Here is a 25,674-nt window from a genome sequence, read left to right as displayed (position 1 = left end):
ACACGGCCACTTCCCAGTTCTTTCCACCTCACCACATGCTTTACCACTTGCCATCACCTTCGTCTTTCCTATATTCACCTTCGGACCTTTTGTCTCCATACATTCCTTCCACTTGTTCATCTTTTCCTTCAGTCCATCCATACTTTCCGCAATCAACACCAGATCATCTGCATACAACAACTCCCACGGTAAACCCTCCTTTACGTTCTGAGCCAGCACCTCCATCACAGCTACAAATAGTAGTGGACTTAGTACCGACCCCTGATGCACTCCCACCTTCACCTCAAACTCACCACTGTTCCCATCCTTCGTCCTTACAGCTGTGCGCGCTCTTTTGTACATTGCCATCACTATTCTGATCAACCATTCCTCCACTCCTAACTTCCTCAATGCCCATGTCAATACTTTGCGTGGAACCCTATCGAATGCTTTCTCCAGATCAACAAACCCAAAAAACAACTTTTTCCTCTTCTCCATGTACGTCTCCTGCAACTGCCTCACAATGAAAAGCGCATCTGTCGTTCCTCTTCCTGGCATATATCCAAACTGCATTTCGTCGATCTTCACTTTCTTCCTTATCCTCCTCTCCAACACCCTTTCCAATACCTTCATTCCATGCTCCAATAACTTTATCGCTCGGTACGAGCCACACTCCAGAGGGTCACCTTTCCCCTTGTATAGAGGGATGAGGGTACTCAGTTCCCAGTCCACTGGAATGCGGCCTTCTTTCACCACCAGATTACAGATCTCTGTCATTCTCTTCACACCCCAACTTCCTGCTGCCTTCAACATATCTCCCACAACTCCCGTAGGCCCTCCCGCTTTTCCACTCTTCATTGCTTTTATCGCTTCCTCAACTTCCTGCTCAGTTATCGTCTCTGCCGGTCCTAAAACTGGGTTACTCTCTATGTTGCTATCCCATTCATTCTCTGTATTCAACAGCATTTCCATATATCTTTTCCATCTTCCTTTAATTCCATCTGGGTCGACAACGATTTGTCCCACTTCATCCTTCAAGCAACTCACCCTCATCACATCACACCTCTCTTTCGCTATGTGCTTTGCAATCCTGAATACTGCTTTCTGACCCTCTTCCGAATCCAAGCGTTCTCCGAACATTTTCCTACATGCCTCCTGCGCCTTTGCTACCTCTTTCTTTGCAGCCTTCCTGGCTGCCTTATAACTTTCATGCTCTGCTGTTTCTGCTCCCGTACCCTTCGCCTTCTGCCACTCCTTGAACTTCTTCCTCTTCTCGTCAATCCTCTTTCCAACTTCATCATCCCACCACCATGTTTCCGAGTGCCTCGGTGGTCCTTTTGTCCATCCACATACCTCACCAACGGCTCCCAACAGACTAGCTTTCATTGACATCCAACCATTTTCAAGCTCAACCACATCATCCTCTACCCTACTCAGCCTCTCTTTTAATGCCTCCCTTACTGTCACCTCTTTCAACCTCCACACCTTCGTTCTTGGTTGGTACTTCACCCGCCGAGCTCTCCTCGCACCTTTCACCCTTATGTCGCAGACAACCAAGTGGTGCTGTGAAACAGCCTCCTCCCCCAACATATTTCAACATACAGCTCTTTGATCTTCATTTCAACAATATTGATAGATAAAGGTGATATAATATAACAAATATCATGAAACCTTTACATTTTGTAGTCCATTGTATAATTTAAATAAACATGAATGCAAATTTCGCATGTGGAAAAAGTAAGTACACCCTTGGCTCTAATAGGTGGTATTGCCCCCTTTGGCAGAAACCTCAAGTAGGCATTTCTTATAACTGTCTACCAGTCTCTGACATCGACTGGGAGAAATTTTTGCCCACTCCTCCATGCAGAATTCTTTCAGCTGTGCGATGTTTGAGGGGTTTCTTGCATGCACAGCTCGTTTCAAATCCCCCCACAACATCTCGATGGGATTTAGATCCGGGCTTTGACTTGGCCATTCCAGCACCCTCCATTTCTTTCTTTTCAGCCATTCCTTGGTGGATTTACTGGTATGTTTAGGGTCATTGTCATGTTGCAAGGTCCACCTTCGGTTGAGCTTCAACTTGCCGACAGATGGCCTCACATTTATCCTCAAGCACGCTCTGGTACAATGAAGAATTCATAGTGGATTCTATGATTGTGAGCTGCCCAGGCCCTGATGCAGCAAAGCTGCCCCAAACCATAATATTTCCACCATCATGCTTTACAGTTGGTATCAGGATCTTGTGGTCAAATGCTGTCTTTGGTTTTCACCAAACATGTCTTCTGGTACTAAGGCCAAATAGCTCTACCTTTGCCTCATCTGACCAGAGCACATTGTTCCAGAAGTGCTGGTCTTTGCCTCGGTGTTCATTGGCAAACTTTAGTCTTGCCCTGATGTTCTTTCTCGACAGCAAAGGTTTCCTCCTGGCACACCTCCCATAGAGATCAAATTTGTGCAGCCTCTTTCTAATGGTAGACTCGTGCACTTTGACATCAACTGTGGCAAGAGCTACCTGTAGGTCCCGTGATGACATTCTGGGGTTCTTAGAGACTTCTTTCAGCATCTTGCGGTCTGCTCTCGGGCTGAGGCGACCATCTTGCTGGGGCGACCTGGCCTGAACAAGTTGGCAGTTGTTTGGCATCTTCTCCACTTGTAGATGATCTTCCGGACAGTCGAATGATCGATTTCAAATTGTTTGGAGATCTTTTTAAATCCCTTCCCAGACTCGTAGGCATCTATAACCTTCTTTCTGAAGGCCTCAGAGAGCTCTTTTGATCTAGGCATGGTGATGCCGCACACTTCAACAACAAAGAGCAAACCAAACGAAATGTCTGAGGTTTAAATAAGACAGGTTCCTCCAAGATCCTCTCTAACGATGTTCTAATCACTTGCACCTGAGCTGGTGCACCTGATTCTAATTTTAGGTATTTGAAGTAGTGATAAATGTAGGGATGTACTTACTTTTTCCACATGCAAAATTTGCATTTATGTTTATTTAAATTATACAATGGACTACAAAATGTAAATGTTTCATGATATTTGTTATATTATATCACCTTTATCTGTCAATATTGTTGAAATGAAGATCAAATAGCTGTATGTTGAAATATGTTGAAAAAGTCAAAACTTTACATGGGGTGTACTTACTTTTTCACGTGACTGTACATACATGTGTTCAATGTATACAGAGGCTTATGCCTGTGCTGGGATGTTGAGTTACATTTATTACAAATAATTTACCTAAAATGTATAGAAAAATGCATTTAGAGCGAGTTTACATTTATAAGTGTAATTTGTATGCATCGTCTCTTGGCATTATACCACCAAATGCATATTTTGTTTCCCTTTCCACATATGTCAAACATTAAGGAAAGAAAGTACAGTAACGTGAAGAGTACTTCAAGTACAGTTTCACAATGCTCATGAAAAACCATATGGAATTTCCACATTGTGTCAGTTGTTTCCACCTTCTTTCCAATGAATCATTGAAGCCATTCATTGAAGAAATTGTCACTACATCTGACGAAGTACCATCCTCAATTGAAAGAAAAGGACAAGGCTGACTTTGAAATAAGAGCCAATGGATTGAAGCAACAGAGGCTGGATGCAAATGGAGCCTTCCAATAAATACTAGTTTTACTAGTACTAATTCTACAGTCCAAATTTTACTTTAAAACAGCTGTTCACCACCATCTCTTATCTTCCTCCATCCAAAACCTTGATCTTTTCTACCCCCGCTAATTTCACCCCAAATCCACTTTTTTGAAATACCAACTTCTGTCCTGGAAGTCCTCTGTGTCCTTGTGTTTTATACTTCTCCCATCCCCCCCCCCCCCCCTTCCCACGCCTCCTCCCCCCAAGCCCTCTCCCTCCCACACATCTCCCTGCTCTCAAATGTTGTGTTTGTGTGCTTCCCCTTCTCTCCCCATCTTGTCTTCCACTCCCTCTTTTTATATATTTTGTTTGTCTGGTTGATTTGTTTGTGAAATAAATGTTAGCTCTTTCACGAGCCTTGATTCAGTATACAAAAAAAAAAGAAAACGCATTTTCAACGGCAGCATGAAGGAGAATCCCTCTTTTGTCACAATTTGGAAATGACAACCACAGCTTCTGATGTGATGGATGTTGTAACCACCTATCTAGTTAGTGATGACATTCCTGACATTTTGAAATTTTTCTGTACAATGAACAATTTGTACACTCATCGTGCACTAGAAGAACAAGGAAGACCTGTATGCACACATTTTCAATGATATTACCAACTATTCCCATTGGCAGCCATTTTTGCAGTGAGGCCAATTTGGTTAGCAATGCATGCTGTGTATTTATCTTGCTTTCCGAGAAGCCATCAAGTTAATGTCTTCAGATTCCGTTTGGCAGCTGTAGTTTCCTTCTTCAAGTCAAGTTTAGCTCTTTTGGCTGCATTATCTTGCTTAATCTCCCACCATTCACACAATTTCATATATTCATTGCTCCAACATTTCAGCTGCCTAGCTTTTTGAAGCATAGGGCCTAAGCGCCATGTACCTCCCTCCCTCCCCCCTACACTAACTAAACAAGAGCTGTGCCCCCACCCATGCTCACCCCTCGAATGAAAATTCAAATTTCTCAGAAAAAAACATAGCTTTTAAAACCCTTTCACTTAGGTGCTCCCCACAATTCCTCATATGCTTTCAACATCCAGCCTGACTCCTACTCAATAAAAAGACCCTGTCTACGCCACTGATAAGTGTAAATATAACGCCGACTTGAAAAACTGACAAAGATGTGTGAGTCTATCCCTGCACTCCCTCCTCCCATAGTTCTACAGTCAATTTTCATTCAGTGTCAATGAGATGGACAATGGATTGGCCAATGGATTGGACCTCCTTGGCCTATATTCATTATAAGCATCTTAAACTTAGCCTGAGAACTAAATTGTGAACCAAAGCTTACCTGAAAGTCAGTCGTTTGTTTCTCTCAATTCTATCTCGTGCTTTTGCATTACGATGTGCTGCTTTATAACTCCAAGGCCTCCTTCCTCGTACTTTCATTCCATATTGCACCACAAACAAAAAGCTGTGCCTGGTTTTGGTAACTTCCGAATACAATCAGACAGAAAAATGTCTTCAACTTCTTTCCATCCACCTCCAAGCCCACTTGTTTTTTCCAAGAAGCATCGATACCTTTCAACTGTCACTCATCCTTTCGCTCCACAAATGCTCTTTGAGAATCCATTGATTTTGAAGTCAAGTGATGAGTCGATGATTTTGGGTAAACGCTCACATCCAGTCTAACCAAAAGCACTGCGGGCGGTACAACAATGTGCACATTGTGTCCGGAATTGGCAAAGTTTACACGAAAGCTCTCACTGCAACAAAGTTAATTGCAAATTTCTACCTCAGGCTCAGCTGGCCAATCACATTGAGAGTTAAATAAACCAGATACGAGCTGCTGGCTTGCATCACTTGCACTGTACCAATACAGTGCTGTTTCCACCTCTCCAACTCAGATAGTCGCACAAACGCTCACAATTGGATGTCCAATGCAGGACTCCACACGTGTCGTACTAGTAGACAGGACCGTAACAACTACGAGATGCAGCAACGACCGTGATGCACCAAAGCCTTCAAATTTTAGGATATGTGCTGAGCTTGGTTAGCTCGCGATAGTGCAGTCGTAATTACCACCACCACCACAGAAGGTGGACGAAGATTATGTTTTCACCCCTGTTTGTTTTGTCTGTGAGCAGGATATTTCAAAAAATTATGAACTGATTCGGGTGGGACTTGGTGGAGAAGTTAGGTGTGTGACAAGGATGAATTGATTAGATTTTGGTGAAGATCCACATCCAGAATATAATATATGAATGATCGTTTTAAGGCCATTTCCCCCGCTAGAGCAGGGGTTAGCCTTGCGGGCCCCATGACAATCATGGTTCCCTGTTTGAGGCAATGTTTTTATGGCCGGATGCCTTTCCTGGCGCCAACCCTTAGTCGCCTCTTACGATGCGCAGGGATATGGTGTACCTATTCTAAATCAGGGTACACACCGTGATCATTCATCCCAGCAAGCTGGTACTCAATTTGCCGACCTCAAAAGTATGACAGGCTGAGTCAACCCCCCTGGTGTTAATTTAGCGATCGACCGGGATTCGAACCCAAGATCATAGGATCCCAAGCCGGCACCCTAACCGCTAAGCCAACACCAGTCCTTTATTATAATACTGTTACGGATCTCGGGGTTCGGCTCTCCCCTTATCAAGGGGAGGTTAATCCCCTTGTCTTTTAAGCTGGCCGTCCCAAGTCCTGGGAAGCTATAACGTCCTTCCCGGCACGGCGTTAGGTAGGGTTTGCTAGGCCTATGGGTTCGCTGCTACCGAAGTACTAACGCCCGCTGGAAACGAGGGAATAACTCCCGCTCGAACCACGGACGTAATGGTAAATGCCGAGCAGTTAGCAGTCCGCGATCCGAGCCGTTAACAAAGACTAAACCCGATTCTGAGCGGTTGCGATCGTGCCACAGGTACTCAATGGAAAGAAAGGACGGATGCGATCGGATTAGGGAAAAACCAAGAAAGAACAAGGTGATTTATTTACAACCAAAAAGAAGAGGCAAGGAAAGAAATATACAAGGAAGGGAGAAGAAGAAGCAGGACCCCGGGCAGGCTTAACTACAGTCATAACTTACGATCCCAGACAAACATACACACTCACACGGGATTGTAGCTGGTAGGGTGGAAGGTCCAGGTAGATGGGGTCCAGGCTCCAGGTGAGGCTCCGGTTCCGTGAGCGAAAACCCGGCAGGCAGCTTCGCGCGTATCGTTCACCCGCGAGCGGTCCTTACATATGGCGGGGGGGAAGGCTCGTGTCCTTTAGCGTATGTAACAGATGGACGGTCGTGCTAAACGCTCCCTCTCTCTCTCTCTCTCTCTCTCTCAGGTTCTCATTCAGCGCCAGCGAGTGCGCCCTCCTTTTCCAATGTGCGCTCCGTATCAAAAGCAGTCCCTCACAATAAGCGCGCCTCCAACAAGTCCCTGCAAGTCAGCCGTCTCCGCGCAGTCCTTTTGTAGAAGTCCGTTGCGCAAAAAGTCCCCGAAAGAAGTCCGTCAAAGGGCTTTGCGCTCGCGCTTTTATAACGCGAGCAAGGATTACTACGCGCTTCATCAAGCCACGCCCACCAGTGATATTTCATCAGCCCTGGTTGGCTGGTGGGGGCCTACCGGCCACGCCTTTGATGACCAGTTGACAGGCCACACCTTGTTCCTGGCGTTCCGCCCCCTTCTTCCTCGAGCCGACCGCATGGTCAATGGCGGCGCCTGAGCGAACGCTAACCAAGGCGCGTAACAGAATTTGGAGAGAGGTCGCAAAATGAACAAAAGCGCCGACTCCTTATTTGATTGATGCAACACAGATTCAACTAATGGAAACACGGCCTTATCTAAAACACATAATAAGGAAATAACTGGAATTTCTAAGGTGGCCTACGTGTTGCTGTGGCCTAACTAAGGGTGCTACCTTTAACCTTTAATGTCATGGGATATTTACAAGTAATTATTTATTTACAACAAGTGTGGGTTCTAAAACCGCAACACTGCACCCTCCCTTCTTCCAGGCTCGTCCCGAGCCGAAACACAAGGGCTATCTTTTAGCTTAATGTGACACTTAGGTGTGGTTACCCTCTACTTTTAACCTCACCCTGAGTGCGACGGTTTTAACACTAAATATGTCCCACCTGCTGCGTTGCATCCTACCTAACTGACTCATGCCCACAATTAACCGAATTACGGAATTGTCTTCAAACTAAACATTTAGCCAGTGGGGAGAATTATTTACAAAAACACTAATTATTTACAAACTGTCACCCAGGACCTGTCCTTTGTGGGAAGAAAAAGATGGTTTTTGAGAAGGGGAAAATACCACTGCCATGCACTGCACCGATACACCATACCATATGTACCAATATGCACCAATAAAGAAAAACAAATGCACCAAAAGCACCAAAACCAAAATGCACAAAACAAACATTTTAAAAATAAGCAATGATGTCTTCTGCTTCTCTGCTCTGCTGGGCCGCTGTTTCTGGTCGTCTTGATCTTCTTGCTTGATGTTAATTTTAATAAGAAAGGGCACAAACCGCATCCGCTTTTTATTAGTGATTTGGCCAGCAGGGCCAACTCCAGTGGTCCACTGCTGGGCATGGGTGCCACTTTAAAACAGTGGTCCGCAAGGCAGACACCGCTGGCAACAATGGTCGGGCCCAGCAGAGACGCCAGGCCACAGAATGTGTGGTCCATAAGGTGGTGCTAGGCCACAGAACGTGTGGTACATAAGTGGTGCTAGGTCACAGAACGTGTGGTCCATATGGTGCATCAGTGCAGGCAGGAGGCAGGAACGGTGCGGGCGCACAACTGCGGCACCTGCACACTTTCCTCAGGCACAAAAGAACAAGGCCCATGAGTGGGGAAGGAAGGACAAGCAGATCAGCGGGCAGGGGCGCAAGGGTACACATCAAATCAAAGCAATGCAACATGAAGGGCGCGGGAGAGCGAGCCGAGAAAGCTCGTCCCTAACCGTTCGTCACCCCCCATGTCACCTACTCTACCCTGGCCTCTACCCCGTATTTACACACTTTACAAATCCGTCTCTACGTCTTGTCTTTCCCATCCCCTCTAAACCAAATTCATCATCAATCCCTCCTAATGAAGAAGAGATGGAATTTCAAACAATGTCTCACCCAAGTCGAGATGCGTCTTACATTCTCCAAACAATTCGCAAAATATGGTGTGGAGTCTTATCACCCAGGTGAGTGGATGCAGATGGTGCGAAGAGACTTTCATCCTCGCTATCTATCTATAATTCCAGTAATCTCTGTCTGTACGTTTGTACGTTTGTCTGTCTGTGACCGCTGTTTCTCGACAACCACGGGTCCGATATACTTTTCACTTGCCAGGTATATTGCTGGGGACCCGAGGATGTGCCTTTTCAAGGTTTCATATTAATCGGACAATTACTTACCGAGCTATGTCCAAAAAACGATTCAACCAATCAGAGAGCAGCGAACGATCGCGTGTGCCGAACGTGGCGGGCACACTCTGCCTCGGATGGCACATTTGAGAGCGTATTCATTTATTTCACGTTTGCAAACTATGTTGGCGTTAAACTATGTTTTACAACTAATAAAAACGAATTTGCGATTCATTCGCTTTCCTGCGCGTTTGTGCACGCGATGGCGATTTCTTTACCAAACTCCGGAAGCCGTTCGCTTTGGACCAAACCATTGCATGTAAATAGAGGGGGGGGATTGTCACCACTCGCAAGCCGTTCGCTTTGGACCAAACCATTTCATGTAAATAGAGGGGGGGGATATAATTTTAGATATAGATATAGTACGGGCATGCCCTAGTACTTCTAAATGACATTAACACTTTAACTCTACCCGGGGTCTTGCCCTGCCAAACCATTGCCATCTTTACTCGAGGTGGTTCTAAAAACCAATTCCCATTGAACATACTGTGGCGCTCTCCAATTTGGGGTCTCACTCCCCCGGTTTTTCGTTGTGCCCTTGCACAATTTCAGGGCTGGGTCGTGTGGCTCACCAGCAGGTCCGCTCACCTGCACACCCCCGCCACTGCAGTTGCCACCCGAGCTTACCTAGCTCCACACCCTAACCTGGGGAAGGCCCTCTGGCTCCCTTACCCCACTTATGCCCCCTCTGGCATCGGGCTACCCGGGTCCTCTCCTTGGGATCCTCGGGCCCCACTCAACTCTACTTGGCTCCCAGAGCCTACCTGCGGCCTCACCTGGCCGACAGACTACCAGTGGCGGAGTGCTCAACCAAGCACACTCACTAACAGGCCACACGCCATTCCATACACTTATGCACCAAACAAAACACTTCCCTGCTACTCCCGCACCACAGATGTCAATATCCAACCATAATTTCCTTACTCCCTCTACCTACTCTTAAACTACCCTCCCCGGGTACTCGTGAAGGGGTCCATCCTTCCCCCATCCACTCCTTCGCACCATACATTCCACTCCACGTATTCCACACTACTCACTCCACACCATTCATTCCACACACCTGTACTTCACCTGCACATCATGCAGGTTAATCACTCAACACACACACACATCTCTCTCGAGCATTGCCTCATTAGAATAAGCTCACCGGGAATCTCATTCCAATTCCTCATTTCATCACCCTCACCACAAAGAACTTCCATACGCAATGCCTTATTTGATTCGGAACCTCCTGCTCACACACACAGCATCATCTAATCTAACTACTCCCTTCTAATACTGGTGCTCCCCGTCATCTCTTATACTAAGCACTCCCTCGTCATTATAATCCACCTACTCTACTCTACGTCCCCACTACAGGTACAATTGTCACTACTTAAATCTTGGTCACCTATATTCATCTTTCGACATCCTATCAATAACCGATCCCTCCCTGGCTGGCTAGCTTGGTACAGCCACCCCATAAATCCTATAGCTCCTGTGCCCAAAAAATGGATGTGAGGGATGGCAGAGCCACCATCCCTCTACATCGGGCATCTCCCACTATCACCCCCAGTCCTCTCGCACTACGAGCCCCCATCGTTAGAGGTACTGGGTCCCACCTCAGCATCTAAAGCCGAGGCGATCCATGAGGGCGCCTGCTCGCCGGTGTAGGGTATTAACCGGTCGGTGTGGACGATCCGAGGGAGGGCTCGTGGCCCCATCTTGATCTTAACGACCACGTCACAGACTTGCGACAGGACGACCCCTGGGCCTTGTCAGGGAGAGGTGAGTTTTGGGCACCTACCCTTCCGCCTCCGGGGATTGAAGAACCAAATCTTCATCCCCAGAGCGTACTGACTCCCCTGGCTCCGGTGGTCGTACCTGCGCTTCATCTTGGCCCCCGCCAGCTGGAGCTGGCGGCGGGCGAAGGCATGGACCCTCTCCATGCCTTCTTCTAAGTGACGCGCATAGCCCTCCCTCGGCGGGATATCCGTGGTGTCTGGCACGGGACCGCATAGCAAGTCGGCGGGAGCCCGCAACTCCCGCCCATACATAAGCAACGCCGGACTGCATGCGGTGGCCCCGTGCTGGCTGGTTCGGTAGGCCATTAACAAATACGGGAGATGTTCGTCCCAGTCATCCTGACGGGTGGTGGTGAACAATGCCAGTTGTTGGATCAATGTTCGATTGAACCGTTCCACCATCCCGTCAGATTGTGGCCGCAAGGGCGTTGTCCGTGTCTTTCTAATTGACAGGAGTCTGCACACATCTTTTAGTAATTAACTCTCAAAATTTCGGCCCTGGTCGGTGTGCAGCTCCTGTGGAATCCCATGCCGACATACAAATCCTTCCACGAAGGCCTGTGCTACCACCCCGGGTTCTTGGTTGGGGAGGGCATAGGCCTCCGGCCACTTGGTGAAATAGTCCATTACAACGAGGATGTACTTATGACCTTGGCGGGTGCGGGGTAGTGGTCCTAGAATATCCATGGCCACCCGCTCAAAGGGGGTCCCCACCTGGTGTAATTGAAGGGGGGCCCTCATCCTCCGTGCTGGTCCCTTTTTGGCAGTACAGGCGTTGCATCTCCGACACCATTCCTGTATGTCGCGCCCCATATTTACCCAATAGAACCTCTGGCGGACTCGAGATGTTGTCATTGTCCTGCCCAAATGGCCGCCGCAGCGGGTACCATGCACCTGCTGTAATATGATGTTCTAAAATTTGTCAGGGACTATCACCAGCCAGGAAGTTCTCTCAGAGGGAACCTCCACCCACTTGCGATATAAGATGTTACCTTCAATTCCAGGGTTGGCCACTGAGCCCAATATGCCTTTGTTGGTGCCCCGAGGGGGGTGACCTCTTCCCCATTAAGTCTTTGTCCCAATCGGACCCATTCGCACACCGGTCCCAGGACGGGATCCTCCCGCTGGGCCATGCTCCAAGCCAAAGTGCCAAATTCTTCATCTGCGGTTCGTGGGAAAATTGGCCCTCTCACCCGGGTTGCACGGACTACGAGGGCAGGGACGGAATCGGCCAATTGTTCCCTCTCCTCGCGTCTCGCATAAAATTTGCAGTTTTCCCCCAAGCAAGGTCGCCGAGAGAGTGCATCGGCATTCCCATGGGCCTTCCCGGCCCTATGGGTCACACTAAAATCGTACTGCTGCAACTTTTCCAACCACCTTGCAATTTGGCCCTCAGGTCCTTGAACCAAAGGAGCCATTGCAAGGAGGAATGGTCAGTTCGAACCAGAAATTTCAGCCCGTAAAAGTACGGGTGGAAATGGCTCATAGCAGCCAGCATGGCTAATAACTCTTTGCGAGTGACGCAATAATTTCGTTCGGGCCTACTCATGCCCCGACTATAATACGCGATCACTCTCTCCACGCCCTCCTGTGTCTGAGACAAAACTGCGCCCAATCCTTCCTGGCTTGCATCCGTGTCCAGGGTAAATGTCCCGTCACTAGTGGGGTAAGCTAGAATGGGTGCGGATGTCAAACACCCCTTCAATGCTAGGAAGGCCTCTTGGCACTCCCATGTCCAATTAAATCTGTCCCCTTCTCCCAAAGCCGGTGAAGGGGCCGAGCCAACTCTGCAAATTTTGCCACAAAACGCCGGTAGTAGGAGCAGAGTCCCAGAAATCCCCACACCTCCTTGATGGTACGTGGTGCGGGCCACTCCTCCACTGCTGTAATTTTGCCTGGGTCTGTTTTTACCCCCTCGCGACCGATAACGTGACCTAAATAGGCCACCTCTCTTGCGAACAAAGTATATTTGCTCGGACTCAACTTTAACCCTGCCTGTCTGAGGCACCCAAACACCTGGTCCAAATTAGCTATTGCTTGGGGAAATGTTTTAGCATGCACCAGGAAGTCATCCAGGTACACCAGGCATGATTGCCATGGCATGCTGCCTAGTACATGCTCCATCAATCGATCAAAGGTGGCGGGGGCGTTACACAAACCAAATGGCATCACAGTGAACTGATACAGCCCCTTACCTGTGTAAAATGCCGTTTTCTCCTTCCCTGCCCTATCCATCTCCACCAGCCAATACCCACTCTTGGGGTCCAAAGTTGAGAACCAATTTGAGCCCGCAACGGCATCGAGGGTATCGTCAATTCTTGGCAGGGGATATGAGTCTTTGAGTGTCACGTTGTTCAGCTGGCGATAGTCCACGCAGAAACGCGTGGTCCCATCTTCTTTTTGACCAGCACAACAGGTAACATCCAAGGACTTCCCGAGGGCTCGATGATACCTTCATCGAGCATTTTTTCTACCTGCTCGTCAGCTTCCTCCCTCTTGCTCCAAGGGAGCCGTCGGGCGGGCTGACGAATAGGCCGGGCCTCACCGGTGTGGATCTGATGTTTCACCAGGCCCGTACGTCCAATATCCTCGGAGGACAAGGAGAAGATATCCAAATGGGATTCAATTAATTTATGTAAGGCCTCCCTCTGGGTACCTCCCAACTCTACGCTACTACGATTTACCATCTTGCAAATGGGCTCGGGCCAATTCCTGATACTTTTCGAAGGATCCCCTTGGGGCCGGCTCGGCTGGACGTTCTCGTCCCTCACTGGCACGACTTCGTTAACTGGGGTGCAGCCGGCTATCTTCGTGCCCCTTACTATACTGCGTGGTTCTGCACTAATATTAATTACCCGGACGGCCACCACCAGCCCATCCGTTTTTACGAGGGTGCGGCCCACGATTAAACCCGGGATGGACCGCGCTGCCACCGGTTCGACTAGGCCGCAGGACTCCTGCCATGTTGGCTGAGCTAACCATCGGGCCGGCAGTATGGCCTTGGCCCTCGGAGGGATGGTCACGGCCTCGGAAGCCTCCAGCTCCGTTCTCTCGGCCGTGCTCACCCCCTCCAATGGTAGCTCCTCGACTCCCACTTGCAGGGTCCCCCGGCACAAATCGATTTTACAACCGCTGGCAGTCAACAAATCCAACCCTATTAAGCATGGGTCGCACACCTCCGCCACCCAAACTTCTATCTCCCTCTTTACCGACCCTAACTTGAGGGTCACAAAACCACGCCCTATGATCGGGGCCGTTACCCCGGTAGCCAGCTGCAAACTATGGTTTTCCAGATGCTGGATTTTATCCCAGCCGTCTGCACTCGAATTAAGGATCACAGGGCTGATGATCATGGCGCTAGCTCCTGCGGCCACTACGGCGTCTACCTCCACGCCGGCAATTTTGCACCGAATCGTCAAGCTACCTGTTCCAATTTGGCCACAATGAATGACCTGTCGCGTCAATGAGGGCGCTTCACCATCCCCTACTACCGAACACGGCCCTGTATGCTCGGCACCTTCTAGTTTCCCGGGCCCTGGCGGGGTGGTGTCTGGAGTCGGCTTACCCGACCCGTACGAGGTGGAGTTAGGGGTCTCGGCTGTCAGGGTGCGTCCCGGCGCGGAGCTCGACACTCCCACGCACGGTGACCCAGCCGGCTACAATTAAAGCACCTTACCTGGTAAGGTGCTTGCCTCCGGAATTCCAAATTTCCCCCCCTGAAAGTCCGAATCGGGACATTTGCCCGTGGCCTGCCGGGGGCCACCTCCGGAGCCGCCTGCCATGGTCCGGGTCCCGCCAGGCGCTGGTTCACCAGCCTCCGGACCATGCTCTCCAGGTCAGGGCCCCCTTCGGGGGGCCGCCACGCGTCACGGGCCATACCTGGCGCACCGCCACTGCGTGGGGCTTGCTTCCCCGGGCCAGGAGCCTCGCTGCTTCCCAACGGGCCGCAGCGTCGGCCGCCTGGCTCAAAGTCCGCGGGCGCCACATGGCGAGTTGTTGCCGAAGCTCGGGGTCCGGGCGCCAGGCTTTCCTGGGAGGCTTTCCTGGGAGGAAAGCAGGGTTAAATGGCAAGGTTAAACAGGCAGGGTTAAATGATCCAACGCCAGGCTTTCCTGGGAGGCCGCCGCCATGTCCGCGTGTGCGATCCCTACTGCGCGACGAATGTCATGAGCAAGCTCCCCGATGGTTTCCTGGGTCTTTCGTTTTCGCACCGCGAGCTGAGCTTTAACAAGCTCGCTCTGCTGTTCAATTCCGAATCGATTAATTAAAGCCGCGCGGAGGGTTGGCAGGGTGAAAGCAGCCGGTGGTAAGGCCGTCAGCACCTCCCCCGCCGCATCGCGCAATGCCCCCACAAGGTGTACTCCACCTTCATCCGGATTCCAACCGTTACCCCTACACACATGATCGAATTGTGCCAGGTACGCCCTCAGATCACTCTTGCTGTCATATGACGCGAGTGGAAGCTTATGGTTGCCCGAAGGCCGGACCCCGTGCATGGCTCCTTGTGGGGTTAGCGCGGGGCCGAACCCTTCGGGCCCCCACAGTACACTATTCTCGGGGGGCTCGCGTGCGTCCCCCGTCCCTCTAAAGACTGCCCTTGTCGGTGTCGATGCTTGGGTCGCCTCGTTGCAACCCGCTACCCACTCCATACTCGCACATCCCCGCTCACCAACGCCTCTCACATTCCCCATGGTCGGACATCCTTGCACACACTCTCTTTCCACACACTCCGGACCAGTCGCACACCTTACCATTGGCCTCTCACGAACGCCCGGGTCTATACCAACCCCCAAACTCGCTGAACCTCCCCTCACACCATATACATTTCCGACCATATCGCCACTCACCTCGGCGCCTCTTCTTCTTCGCTCCTCCCCCGCCACCTGCAAACTCGTTATTTGGTTATTAAGCACGTCATCACGATGTGAGCACAGACCTTGTACCAATTCCATCACCTCCTCCTTTATTTCCTTCTTAGTCTCCCTCCGTCTCTTTTTAATTTCACTCACCCCCTCTTCCACTTCCTCTAACATTTGTTTCACCTCTTCTATCTCCCGGTGCGCCCCCACAATTTCTTCTTCTAAGGCCACCTTGGTCGTCTCTATATGCCTTGTTCTCTCGCCCCCAACGTCTCTACCACTTCGTCCAACTTCTTTGTCAGCCCCTCGTGTACCATCTGGCATTCCTTTTTCGTTGCCATAAGCTCCTTTTTTATTTCTTTCTGTGCTGCTTTCAGCCCCCCTATCACAGCTGTGTTCTTACCTGCTTGCTCCCCTAACTCCTTTTGTCCCACTGTCAGCTGCTCTACTCCTCGCATCAAATCCTCTATACCCCCCTGTAACCTAGCCGTACTCTTCCTCACCTCTTTCTCCACGCGCTCCTCACACTGCTTTACCTCGTCGCGTACCCCTCCGACCTCTTCGCTCACCCCGCGCCTTATATCCTCCCCCATCTCTCCCATTTCCTTTTTAGATGCCGCCCTCATTTGCTCCAATTCGTTCTTTTGGGCGTTCAATTTGCTTTCCAGCCCGTTTTTGACCTCCTCTATCTGATCCCCCATTCGTTTGATTTGCCTCGCATCTTGTTTTCTAACCCCGTTGACCCATTCTTCACCCCTTCCATTTGGTTCTCCTGGGTGGCCATTCTATTTTCCAATCCCATTAACCCGTCCTTCATTTCCTTCATTTGGCTACCCACGTCCTCCAATTGGCCTCCTAATTTGTTTTCTAACCCCCCAATTTGGCTTCCCATCTCATTTCTCAATCCGCCAATTTGATTGCCCATATCATTTCTCAACCCCCCAATTTGGCTTCCCGTTTGCTCCCCCATTCTATCAATTGTGGCACCCAGTTGGGTCAGGAACAATCTGAGGTCAAACGCCATTTGCACAGCGGACCTAGCCGCCGCCGCCATGTGCACGGCGCCGCCATTTTGCGCGCCTGCAGCCCCCGCTACCGCACCTTCTTCGTTTTCCTCCTCCATCTCTCCCAATTGTTCCCCGGGGTCCCTGGGTTGCCTCTAACTCCTCTTCTATCTCCCCCACCGGCATCCGATCGCCTTGATTATCCATGGCACGATTTAATTTAGATGTTGTAAAAAAAATTGCCGCTCAAAATTTTGACCAAATGTTTGTCCAAAACTATAAAAATTTGGTTCGGGTCCAAATCCCACTCCCAGACACCAATTGTTACGGATCTCGGGGGTCGGCTCTCCCCTTATCAAGGGGTGGTTAATCCCCTTGGCTTTTAAGCTGGCCGTCCCGAGTCCTGGGAAGCTATAACGTCCTTCCCGGTGCGGCGTAAGGTAGGGTTTGCTAGGCCTATGGGTTAGCTGCTATCTAAGTACTAACGCCCGCCGGAAACGAGGGAATAACTCCCGCTCGAACCATGGACGTGATGGTAAATAGCGAGCGGTTAGCAGTCTGCGATCCGAGCCGTTAACAAAGACTAAACCCGATTCTGAGCGGTTGCGATCGTGCCACAGGTACTCAATGGAAAGAAAGGACGGATGCGATCGGATTAGGGAAAAACCAAGAAAGAACAAGGTGATTTATTTACAACCAAAAAGAAGAGGAAAGGAAAGAAATATACAAGAAATGAAGAAGAAGAAGCAGGACACAGGGCAGGCTTAACTACAGTCTTAACTTACGACCCCAGACAAACATACACACTCACACGGGATTGTAGCTGGTAGGGTGGAAGGTCCAGGTAGCTGGTCCAGGCGATGGGGTCCAGGCTCCAGGTGAGGCTCCGGTTCCGTGGGCAAAAACCCGGCAGGCAGCTTCGCGCGTATCGTTCACCAGCGATCGGACCTTACATATGGCGGGGGGGAAAGCTCGTGTCCTTTAGCGTATGTAACAGATGGACGGTCATGCTAAACGCTCCCTCTCTCTCTCTCTCAGGTTCTCATTCAGTGCCAGCGAGTGCACCCTCCTTTTCCAATGTGCGCTCCGTATCAAAAGCAGTCCCTCACAATAAGCGCGCCTCCAACAAGTCCTTGCAAGTCAGCCGTCTCCGCGCAGTCCTTTTGTCGAAGTCCGTTGCGCAAGAAGTCCCCGAAAGAAGTCCGTCGAAGGGGTTTGCGCTTGCGCTTTTATAACGCAAGCCAAGATTACTACGCACTTCATCAAGCCACGCCCGCCAGTGATATTTCATCAGCCCTGGTCGGCTGGTGGGGGCTTACCGGCCGCGCCTTTGATGACTAGTTGACAGGCCACACCTTGTTCCTGGCGTTCCGCCCCCTTCTTCCTCGAGCCGACCGCATGGTCAATGGCGGCGCATGAGCGAACGCTAACCAAGGCACATAACAGAATTTGGAGAGAGGTCGCAAAATGAACAAAAGGGCCGACTCCTTATTTGATTGATGCAACGCAGATTCAACTATTGGAAACACGGCCTTATCTTAAACACATAATAAGGAAATAACTGGAATTTCTAAGGTGGCCCACGTGTTGCTGTGGCCTAACTAAGGGTGCTACCTTTAACCTTTAATGTCATGGGATATTTACAAGTAATTATTTATTTACAACAAGTGTGGGTTCTAAAACCGCAACAATACAATTTTATAAAACACTACAATTTTTTTTTATAATAAGTGATTTTTCACTATTGAAAGATAGGACCAAACACGATATGTCGGACGATATTTTATACAGTTATGGAGCAATTCGGACAAAACTTGGTGGAAGAGTTGGTTAGGTTACAGGAACAAGCTGATTAGATTTTGGTTAAGGTATGGATGCAGATTCGGCCTATCAGTGCCTACAAAATGTAAACTGTTCAGCCTGGTGGAAGTACGCACTCTATCGAGTGCTGTTCGAGTTTATTGAATGCATTTGGAAAATAAATATCGGAAAAATATCATGCTCAGGGTCGCTTTCAACAAGGAACACAGGGCCAGGAATTTCAAATATTTCAACTTCTTCAGACTCACAATCAGCTTTGTATTTAGTGTTCTATGAGCATCATTTCCAATATAATATCCAATGGTTTACACTAGAAGTATCCATTTATGAAGAACATGGTGCAATCCCTTCCAAGGATGACTGACAAATCCTGTACCATGCACCTTGGGAAATATGCACACCTGCATTTCCAGAGCCTAGGCTGTGGCTTTGAAGTATCTGGAATTTGCTCGATTTATTTTGCAAAGGAGAGGATTCAGATGAAATTCAAAAGTCCAACTTTTCAAACACAATGAAAACAAAAGGAAATGGTCATGAAGTCTAACCGTTCAAACAAAAGGAAAAAACTAGAACGGAACTCTTCGACGTCATGAATGAATGAATGAATGATCGTTTTAAGGCCATTTTCCCCGCGGGAGCGGGGGTAGCCTTGGCCCCATGACAATCATGGCTCCCTGTTTGAGGCAATATTTTTATGGCCGGATGCCCTTCCTGACGCCAACCCTTGGTCGCCTCTTACGATGCGCAGGTATACGATGTGCCTATTCTAAACCGGGGTACACACCGGGATTGGTGGAAGAGTCATGTCATGAAGACGTCATGACATTGACCGAAATGCCTCCACCCACATTATTACATCATTATACATACTTGTTATACATACATACATTATACATACATACCCCACCACCATTAGAAGAATCAGCCCTATCATCAGTAACCTCAGGAATCTCACTGAACTCCTACTGCATGATTTTATTAACAATGAGTACCTCATGTGCTCACCCCCACACATCCATCCATGCTCACGTACTTTGGGAACAGCGTCAATCACTTGAATCGGCACATCTTTCACTTTCTGTGAGTTGATGAGTTTCTCGAAAGTCGTCAAAAGCTGTCCCATCCAATGCCACCGAATAAGCTGATTATATGAACTTCCTATAAGCCACGGTAGCTTGTGGCCGTACGAACCATCCTCGTCTCGTTTATGGCTTCAGAATTCGATGATGTCGATTGTGCAGTCTCAATCAACAGCCTCATTCCAACTCGCTTAAATAAATGGAGTCAGCGTATTAAGAGATCATATTATTGGGACCTTTGCACACTCACGGGAGGAATTCTGTGCATTGTTGTGACTAGTGTAGCAAAAAAACACGCAGAAAGCAACCCTCAGGAAAAAGAAATTCTGCGAACCAATGAAGACCAGATAGTTCAGTAAAAACTCGACGCTTTGCTTCACAATTTATCCTCTCATACTGGTGCGCATGTAAAATGAAAAATTCACCAACGATGAGATCAGATCCGACTTTACTTTAATTTCCCTTTAAGGTTGTGCCAAAATATGAGGATAGCTCATGAACTGAAAGAGAGGTTAAAATACCAAAGGAATGAGTTTTTTGGTGAGTCTGTAGCATCTGCCAACACTCAAGGAAAGAATAACAAACTGGTAGAAAAGAAGAGGAAAATAAAAGCCACAACAATTGATACCTTTTGCGACGGCATCTGGGACCCCCGAGGAGGATGTCACTGCCTTTTCCTGCAAAGAAAGACGATTTGGTATTTTAACAAGACATTTTGCCAAGGCAACCCATCCTAACTTTCAGTTTGCAAAGAAATGCATTACTTGGTCATTTACAGTCAGAAATATTTAGCTGCTTCTCCCATTTGGGAGTTACAGAGTAGACTGAACATCTTCAGTCATCCCAGGTAGCTTATTGAGGAATCAGAACTACTCAGCCTACAAACTCCTACATAACTCAATGGAGTGCTGCACTCACCTATGGGCTGGCGTCCCCACTTCACATGTCTCTCCTGGATTACGTCTAATATAAAGCTTGCACCATTATTGGAATCACCCGCAAAAGGTCAAAGCACAAGGCCTTCTGCTCTCAAACTGCTTTCAGTACTTCAAGATGGTAATACACCTCCATGTCATTCTACTGTACCTCCAAATCCCATAACCTCACTCAAAATCTTTTCTTCACTCATCAACCTTTCCAAACTCTATCTTACTTACAGGTTACCCTTTTCCTCCCATCCTCTTTTTCCCATTCAATCGTTCTCTCCGTCGTTAGCTTTACTGATAGCTCCACTGTCAGTACTTTTCCAGTCAACTCACTCTTCGACGAGCCAAGATTTTACATACAAAAAGAAAACATCAAAAAGCTATATCTATATTGTAAAACAGTCTGTCTGTCCTAAGTCCTAAACAAAGGTGGGAGTCCTAAGTCCTAAACACAATGTAAGGTGAGGTGAAGGTGGGAGTGCATCAGGGGTCGGTACTAAGTCCACTACTATTTGTAGCTGTGATGGAGGTGCTGGCTCAGACCGTAAAGGAGGGTTTACCGTGGGAGTTGTATGCAGATGATCTGGTGTTGATTGCGGAAAGTATGGATGGACTGAAGGAAAAGATGAACAAGTGGAAGGAATGTATGGAGACAAAAGGTCTGAAGGTGAATATCGGAAAGACAAAGGTGATGGCAAGTGGTAAAGCATGTGGTGAGGTGGAAAGAACTGGGAAGTGGCCGTGTGCTGTGTGCAGGAAGGGTGTCAGAGTGAACTCCATTCAATGTACAATGTGTGCTGAGTGGGTTCATCAAAAATGTAGTGGTCTGAGAGGGTCATTAACCAGTGTGGCAGCTACATTCAAATGTAAGGTGTGCACAGAGGGAGCTGCAGATGGAGGAAATGTTGAGTTGGATCTTGGAGACGGCGTGAAGCTGGAAGGTGTGAAAACATTTTGCTACCTCGGAGACATGCTGAATGGAGAAGGTGGATCAGACTCGGCAACGGTTGCTCGAGTGAGATGTGCATGGAAGAAGTTTCGGGAACTGAGTGGCGTGCTGATGAGGAGGAGAGTGTCGCTGAAGCTGAAGGGAAAGGTGTATGCTGCATGTGTGAGAAGTGTTATGATTTATGGGAGCGAGACATGGGTAATGAATGTAGAGCAGCAACGAAGGCTGGAAAGGGTGGAAATGCGAATGGTTCGATGGATGTGCGGAGTATTGTTGAGAGAGAGGAAGACAAATGATGAATTGCGAAAGATGATGGGAATATTGCCTGTGATTGATGCTGTGAAGAGGAACAGGTTGAGATGGTTTGGTCATGTATTGAGGAAGGATGAAAGTGACTGGTTGAGAAGAGTGATGGAAGTTAATGTAGAAGGAAGTAGAGGACGGGGAAGACCGAGAAAGACTTGGCTAAAGATGGTGGAAGAAGAAATGCGGGCAAGGGGTTTAACAAGGAGAGATGCAGAAAATAGGGCAAAATGGAGAAGATTGTCATGGGGACCGCAAGGCTAACCCCCGCTCTAGCAGGGAACATGGCCTTAAAATGCATGTTGTTGTCCATCTGTCCGTCCCCAAACTACTCCCTCAGTTTTGGGGTGAGCCCCGCCAAACCTCCTGTGGAACATTTTGGGGTCCCAGCAGATGTTGTAAGGTAGGTAGCAGGTTTCAAAAATTCCTCAATAAAATTATGATTTAAAAATGAACTCCATACAAACCTGCCCCAAATCCGGAAGTGGAGATATGACAGTAATGAGCTGCTTTGATAATATCCCAATACAACAGTCATGCAAAACAGTATTTTGTTAAAGTATCAATTTATGATTGGAATGACGTTTGGAATTGAGTGAATACAATTACGATTTTGAATCCATAATTGTATTCACCCCAACCGTATGGAACGACTTCACATCCGGATTTAAATATTTGTTTATATCACGAATGTTGGTAAAAGTTCATTTTTTTGGTATTAATGCTATTTAATTTGTGATTGGAGTTATGCTGTTTGGAATGAAAAAAGAGATATTGAGTTCAAGTGAATGACGAAATGCCGTGAGGGTTTTACTTTATAAGCATGACATTCGCAGATTGCCATATGCAGATTTGCCATTGACTGGGAATAGAACCATTCAAACGGGTACGTTTTTCATGGAAATCCTTCACGAACCTGCTGTCCATGTCTGACATGCGACTGAAGGTACGACAGGAATGTGGAATTTATTAGTTTCATGCTTTAGCATTCACTGTTTGTGTGTTTGCTTCCACATTGTTTTGTTTGCTTTCGACTCCTCACATGTGCGTGGAACGGGTACCTCGCTAGTGATATCATAAACCATCACTTATCAGTTCGAATAAACTTACTCCCTCCCACCACCAAAACCCCATCCCTTTTTTCCAGCTGGTGAAACTCAAAACAATTGATCTGCACGTGTACCTGACTATTAGATGGCTGTAAGGCTGAAGGATGTTCTTGAGGGTGAGCGCCCAGATCCTTCGTCGTTTCCACTCCGTGGCACGATGGCTTATCTGGGGTTGGACTGGAGGCACACAGAAACTGAGTAATGAAACAAGGAACAGAAGGAAAAAAGCATGATGGTCTTAGTGTAACATTGCTGTTCACCTGAATTAGCACTTCATTGATGAGCATACGGTTTGATGCATTACCTTTCATCTTTTCGTCCCTCTGCCGGCACAGATGCAACCTTGGCAGCAGCAACGCGCCGCCCACTGCCCTTGCCTTCCGCCCGTAGGCTAGGCAAGTTCAGGGGAAGGGGAGTTCTGCGAGAGGTCGCCACCTTTCCCAGTGTTTGCAAACCCTGTCGTGTCACAACTACAAAAAAAATATATATATATATATATAAATAAATATAAAGGAAAATGAAAATTTAATGACAAGTTTCAAGCAAATTAAAGAGGAGAGTTAGTGATCAAAATTATTACCTGGGGAGAAAATTTCAACACTAATTCAAGGAAACAGCCACATTGGTGTTCCAAAGAGTGAAAATGATAAAAAGAAACGGAACAAAGGAGAGTCCATCCAGAGGAGTGCAATCACTAACCACTTGCTCTTGGGATTTCCAGGCTCTGTCCCTTGTAGGAAGTGGAAAGACTCAGAGCAGAGTACTTGAACCTGGTGTCCTTTAGTTTAGGTGACGAAAGGTTCCTCTCCGCCATGGGCCGTTGGACATTTGTCTTTATCTATGTCTGTTGCTATCTTCAACCGTCCACTGACCTCTAGTTCACTTCAAAGTTACGATATGCACTGTGAATAAACATACACAACATCGAGGATTCGAGATGGACACAATATACAGTACGCATTGTACATGGTGTACAGTATTGAAAACACATCAAATACCACGTTATATAGTGTATGTAGTGACAAGTGTATGTATGTATGTATGTGTATATATATATATATATATATATATATATATATACAGAGAGAGAGAGAGAGAGAGAGAGAGAGAGAGAGAGAGAGAGAGAGAGAGAGAGAGAGAGAGAATGTGGTATTTGACAGTATTTGTGTGGTAATGTGGTGTGTGTGTGTGTGTGTGTGTGTGTGTGTGTGTGTGTGTGTGTGTGTGTGTGTGTGTGTGTGTGTGTATATATATACCTGCCAGTCGGACTTACGTACCTGGTCCAGTCGACTAGAAGTCTCGACTATATACTATATAGCCTACAGTAGGTAAGTCCTGCATTCTATCCCAATCTACTATCTATCCATTCAATAAAATTAATTTTAATTTTAAGCCCAAGATCAAACAACCTAGCCTAGCTAGGCCTAGGCCTACAGATGTTTGCGAGGGCTGCGTACTCGATCGACTGACCATTGTCGACGAAGCTCTCACTCTATGCAATGCGTATTCATATTTTATACACACACACACACACACACACACACACACACACACACACACACACACACACACACACACACACACACACACACACACACACACACACACACACACACACACACACACAACTTTATATACCACATTACCTCACGAAAACCACATTATGCACTTTATATACCACATTACCACGCAAATACCATATTATGTACTACAAACAACCAACACGTTGGATATATCGTCAAACCGAGGTTTACAACAACAAACTCCTCGACGCTTCCTTGTACGATTACGTTGTACTCAATCGATTATATTAACGTCGCTATCTATCTTGGGACAACTTAACGATTACACGCTTACAATTTGTCATCCCAAAACAACAATGTAACCGTTATACACATTGTATTACATAATTATGTACAATACCAGCAATATTAGACAAAGAAAATGTCATTTTGTGAGTGAAGGTTACGTTCGATTTAGTAGGCCTCGAACTCACGGCCTGAGTGGAAGCGTGTCACGTGACCGTTCTGAGATTTCTTTACTCAATTTTTTATATATATAACACTTCAGGACAAGTATTTCAGGGTTTTTTTTACTTCACAAGGATTATACTAAGGTGGATTAAATGGTTTCTGCAGCGGTTTACACAACCTGCTGAAAGTAAGCGTACAATGAGACTATACTCGCTCTTAATGGAGCAAAGATGGACTATAGGATTTATTACACTTGAAGCTATGTAAATGAATTATTTTAATAAAAAAGCAACACATTTACAGTTCAGTAAAACTTACGCGAACACAGCCCGACTTGACTTCCGTGGGTACCAGAGACAGAGGATGAAATTAGTTAAAATGTTCATTAACACTTCTCATCTTTGTTCATATTTCAATGTCAACACAAGACAATCAAATAAACAGCCGAAGAATTCCCGATTTGTTAAGACCGACTTGTGAAGACTGAATAAACACGAGATGGGAACCATCTGAGCTCCTATAATTAGTGACATACACCTCAAAGTAATGACTGCTCGGTGTCTCAGCAGAAAGGTATTAACATGCAAATTGACAATAGTTTGTCACAGTTGATACACATGGTAAGCAAGTAACACGAAAAGGGATCGAATAAGTGATTCTTTTTTTTTTAATGACAAATGGCCGACATTGTAAAATAAATAATTGTGTTATTGTTATTGTTATAAGAGATGTTATTGTGAGTTCGTATCTTCACTGAGCTTCAGATCCGAGCATTGAGTTGGCAGGTACTGTACTCCCGATAAGTGTTTCCTTTATTGTAAAAACTACCAAGTCAACAGTTAAAAGGAATTTGAGCCGATAGGTGTTACAGCCTTGGCAAGGT

At 47.4% G+C, this 25,674-nt stretch overlaps 1 protein-coding gene across 3 annotated transcripts in view; it reads right to left on the bottom strand.

Moving 5' to 3' along the window:
- The window catches only part of LOC137429913 (uncharacterized), a 99,651-nt gene extending 74,465 nt beyond the window's left edge, over positions 1-25,186 (bottom strand). For 2 of the 3 annotated variants that reach the window (XM_068120280.2, XM_068120281.2), the window contains exons 1-5: positions 25,110-25,186; positions 23,518-23,720; positions 23,123-23,288; positions 22,893-22,995; positions 20,160-20,208 (exon numbers count right to left, since the gene is read on the bottom strand). In XM_068120280.2, coding sequence (XP_067976381.2) covers positions 20,160-20,208; positions 22,893-22,995; positions 23,123-23,288; positions 23,518-23,632 — 433 coding nt within the window. In that variant the 5' untranslated portion in view covers positions 23,633-23,720; positions 25,110-25,186. Of the gene's footprint in view, positions 1-20,159; positions 20,209-22,892; positions 22,996-23,122; positions 23,289-23,517; positions 23,721-24,787; positions 24,848-25,109 lie in introns of those variants that run through there. The other variant, XM_078779970.1, reaches the window with a different exon arrangement.
- Positions 25,187-25,674: the final 488 nt, after the last annotated feature.

Source organism: Myxine glutinosa, chromosome 6 (assembly GCF_964187855.1).
Source record: "Myxine glutinosa chromosome 6, kmMyxGlut1.1, whole genome shotgun sequence".
Classification (NCBI taxonomy): Eukaryota; Metazoa; Chordata; class Myxini; order Myxiniformes; family Myxinidae; genus Myxine; species Myxine glutinosa.
The sequence above is the reverse complement of the archived record's forward strand: the minus strand, read 5'-3'. Positions and strand labels throughout refer to the sequence as shown.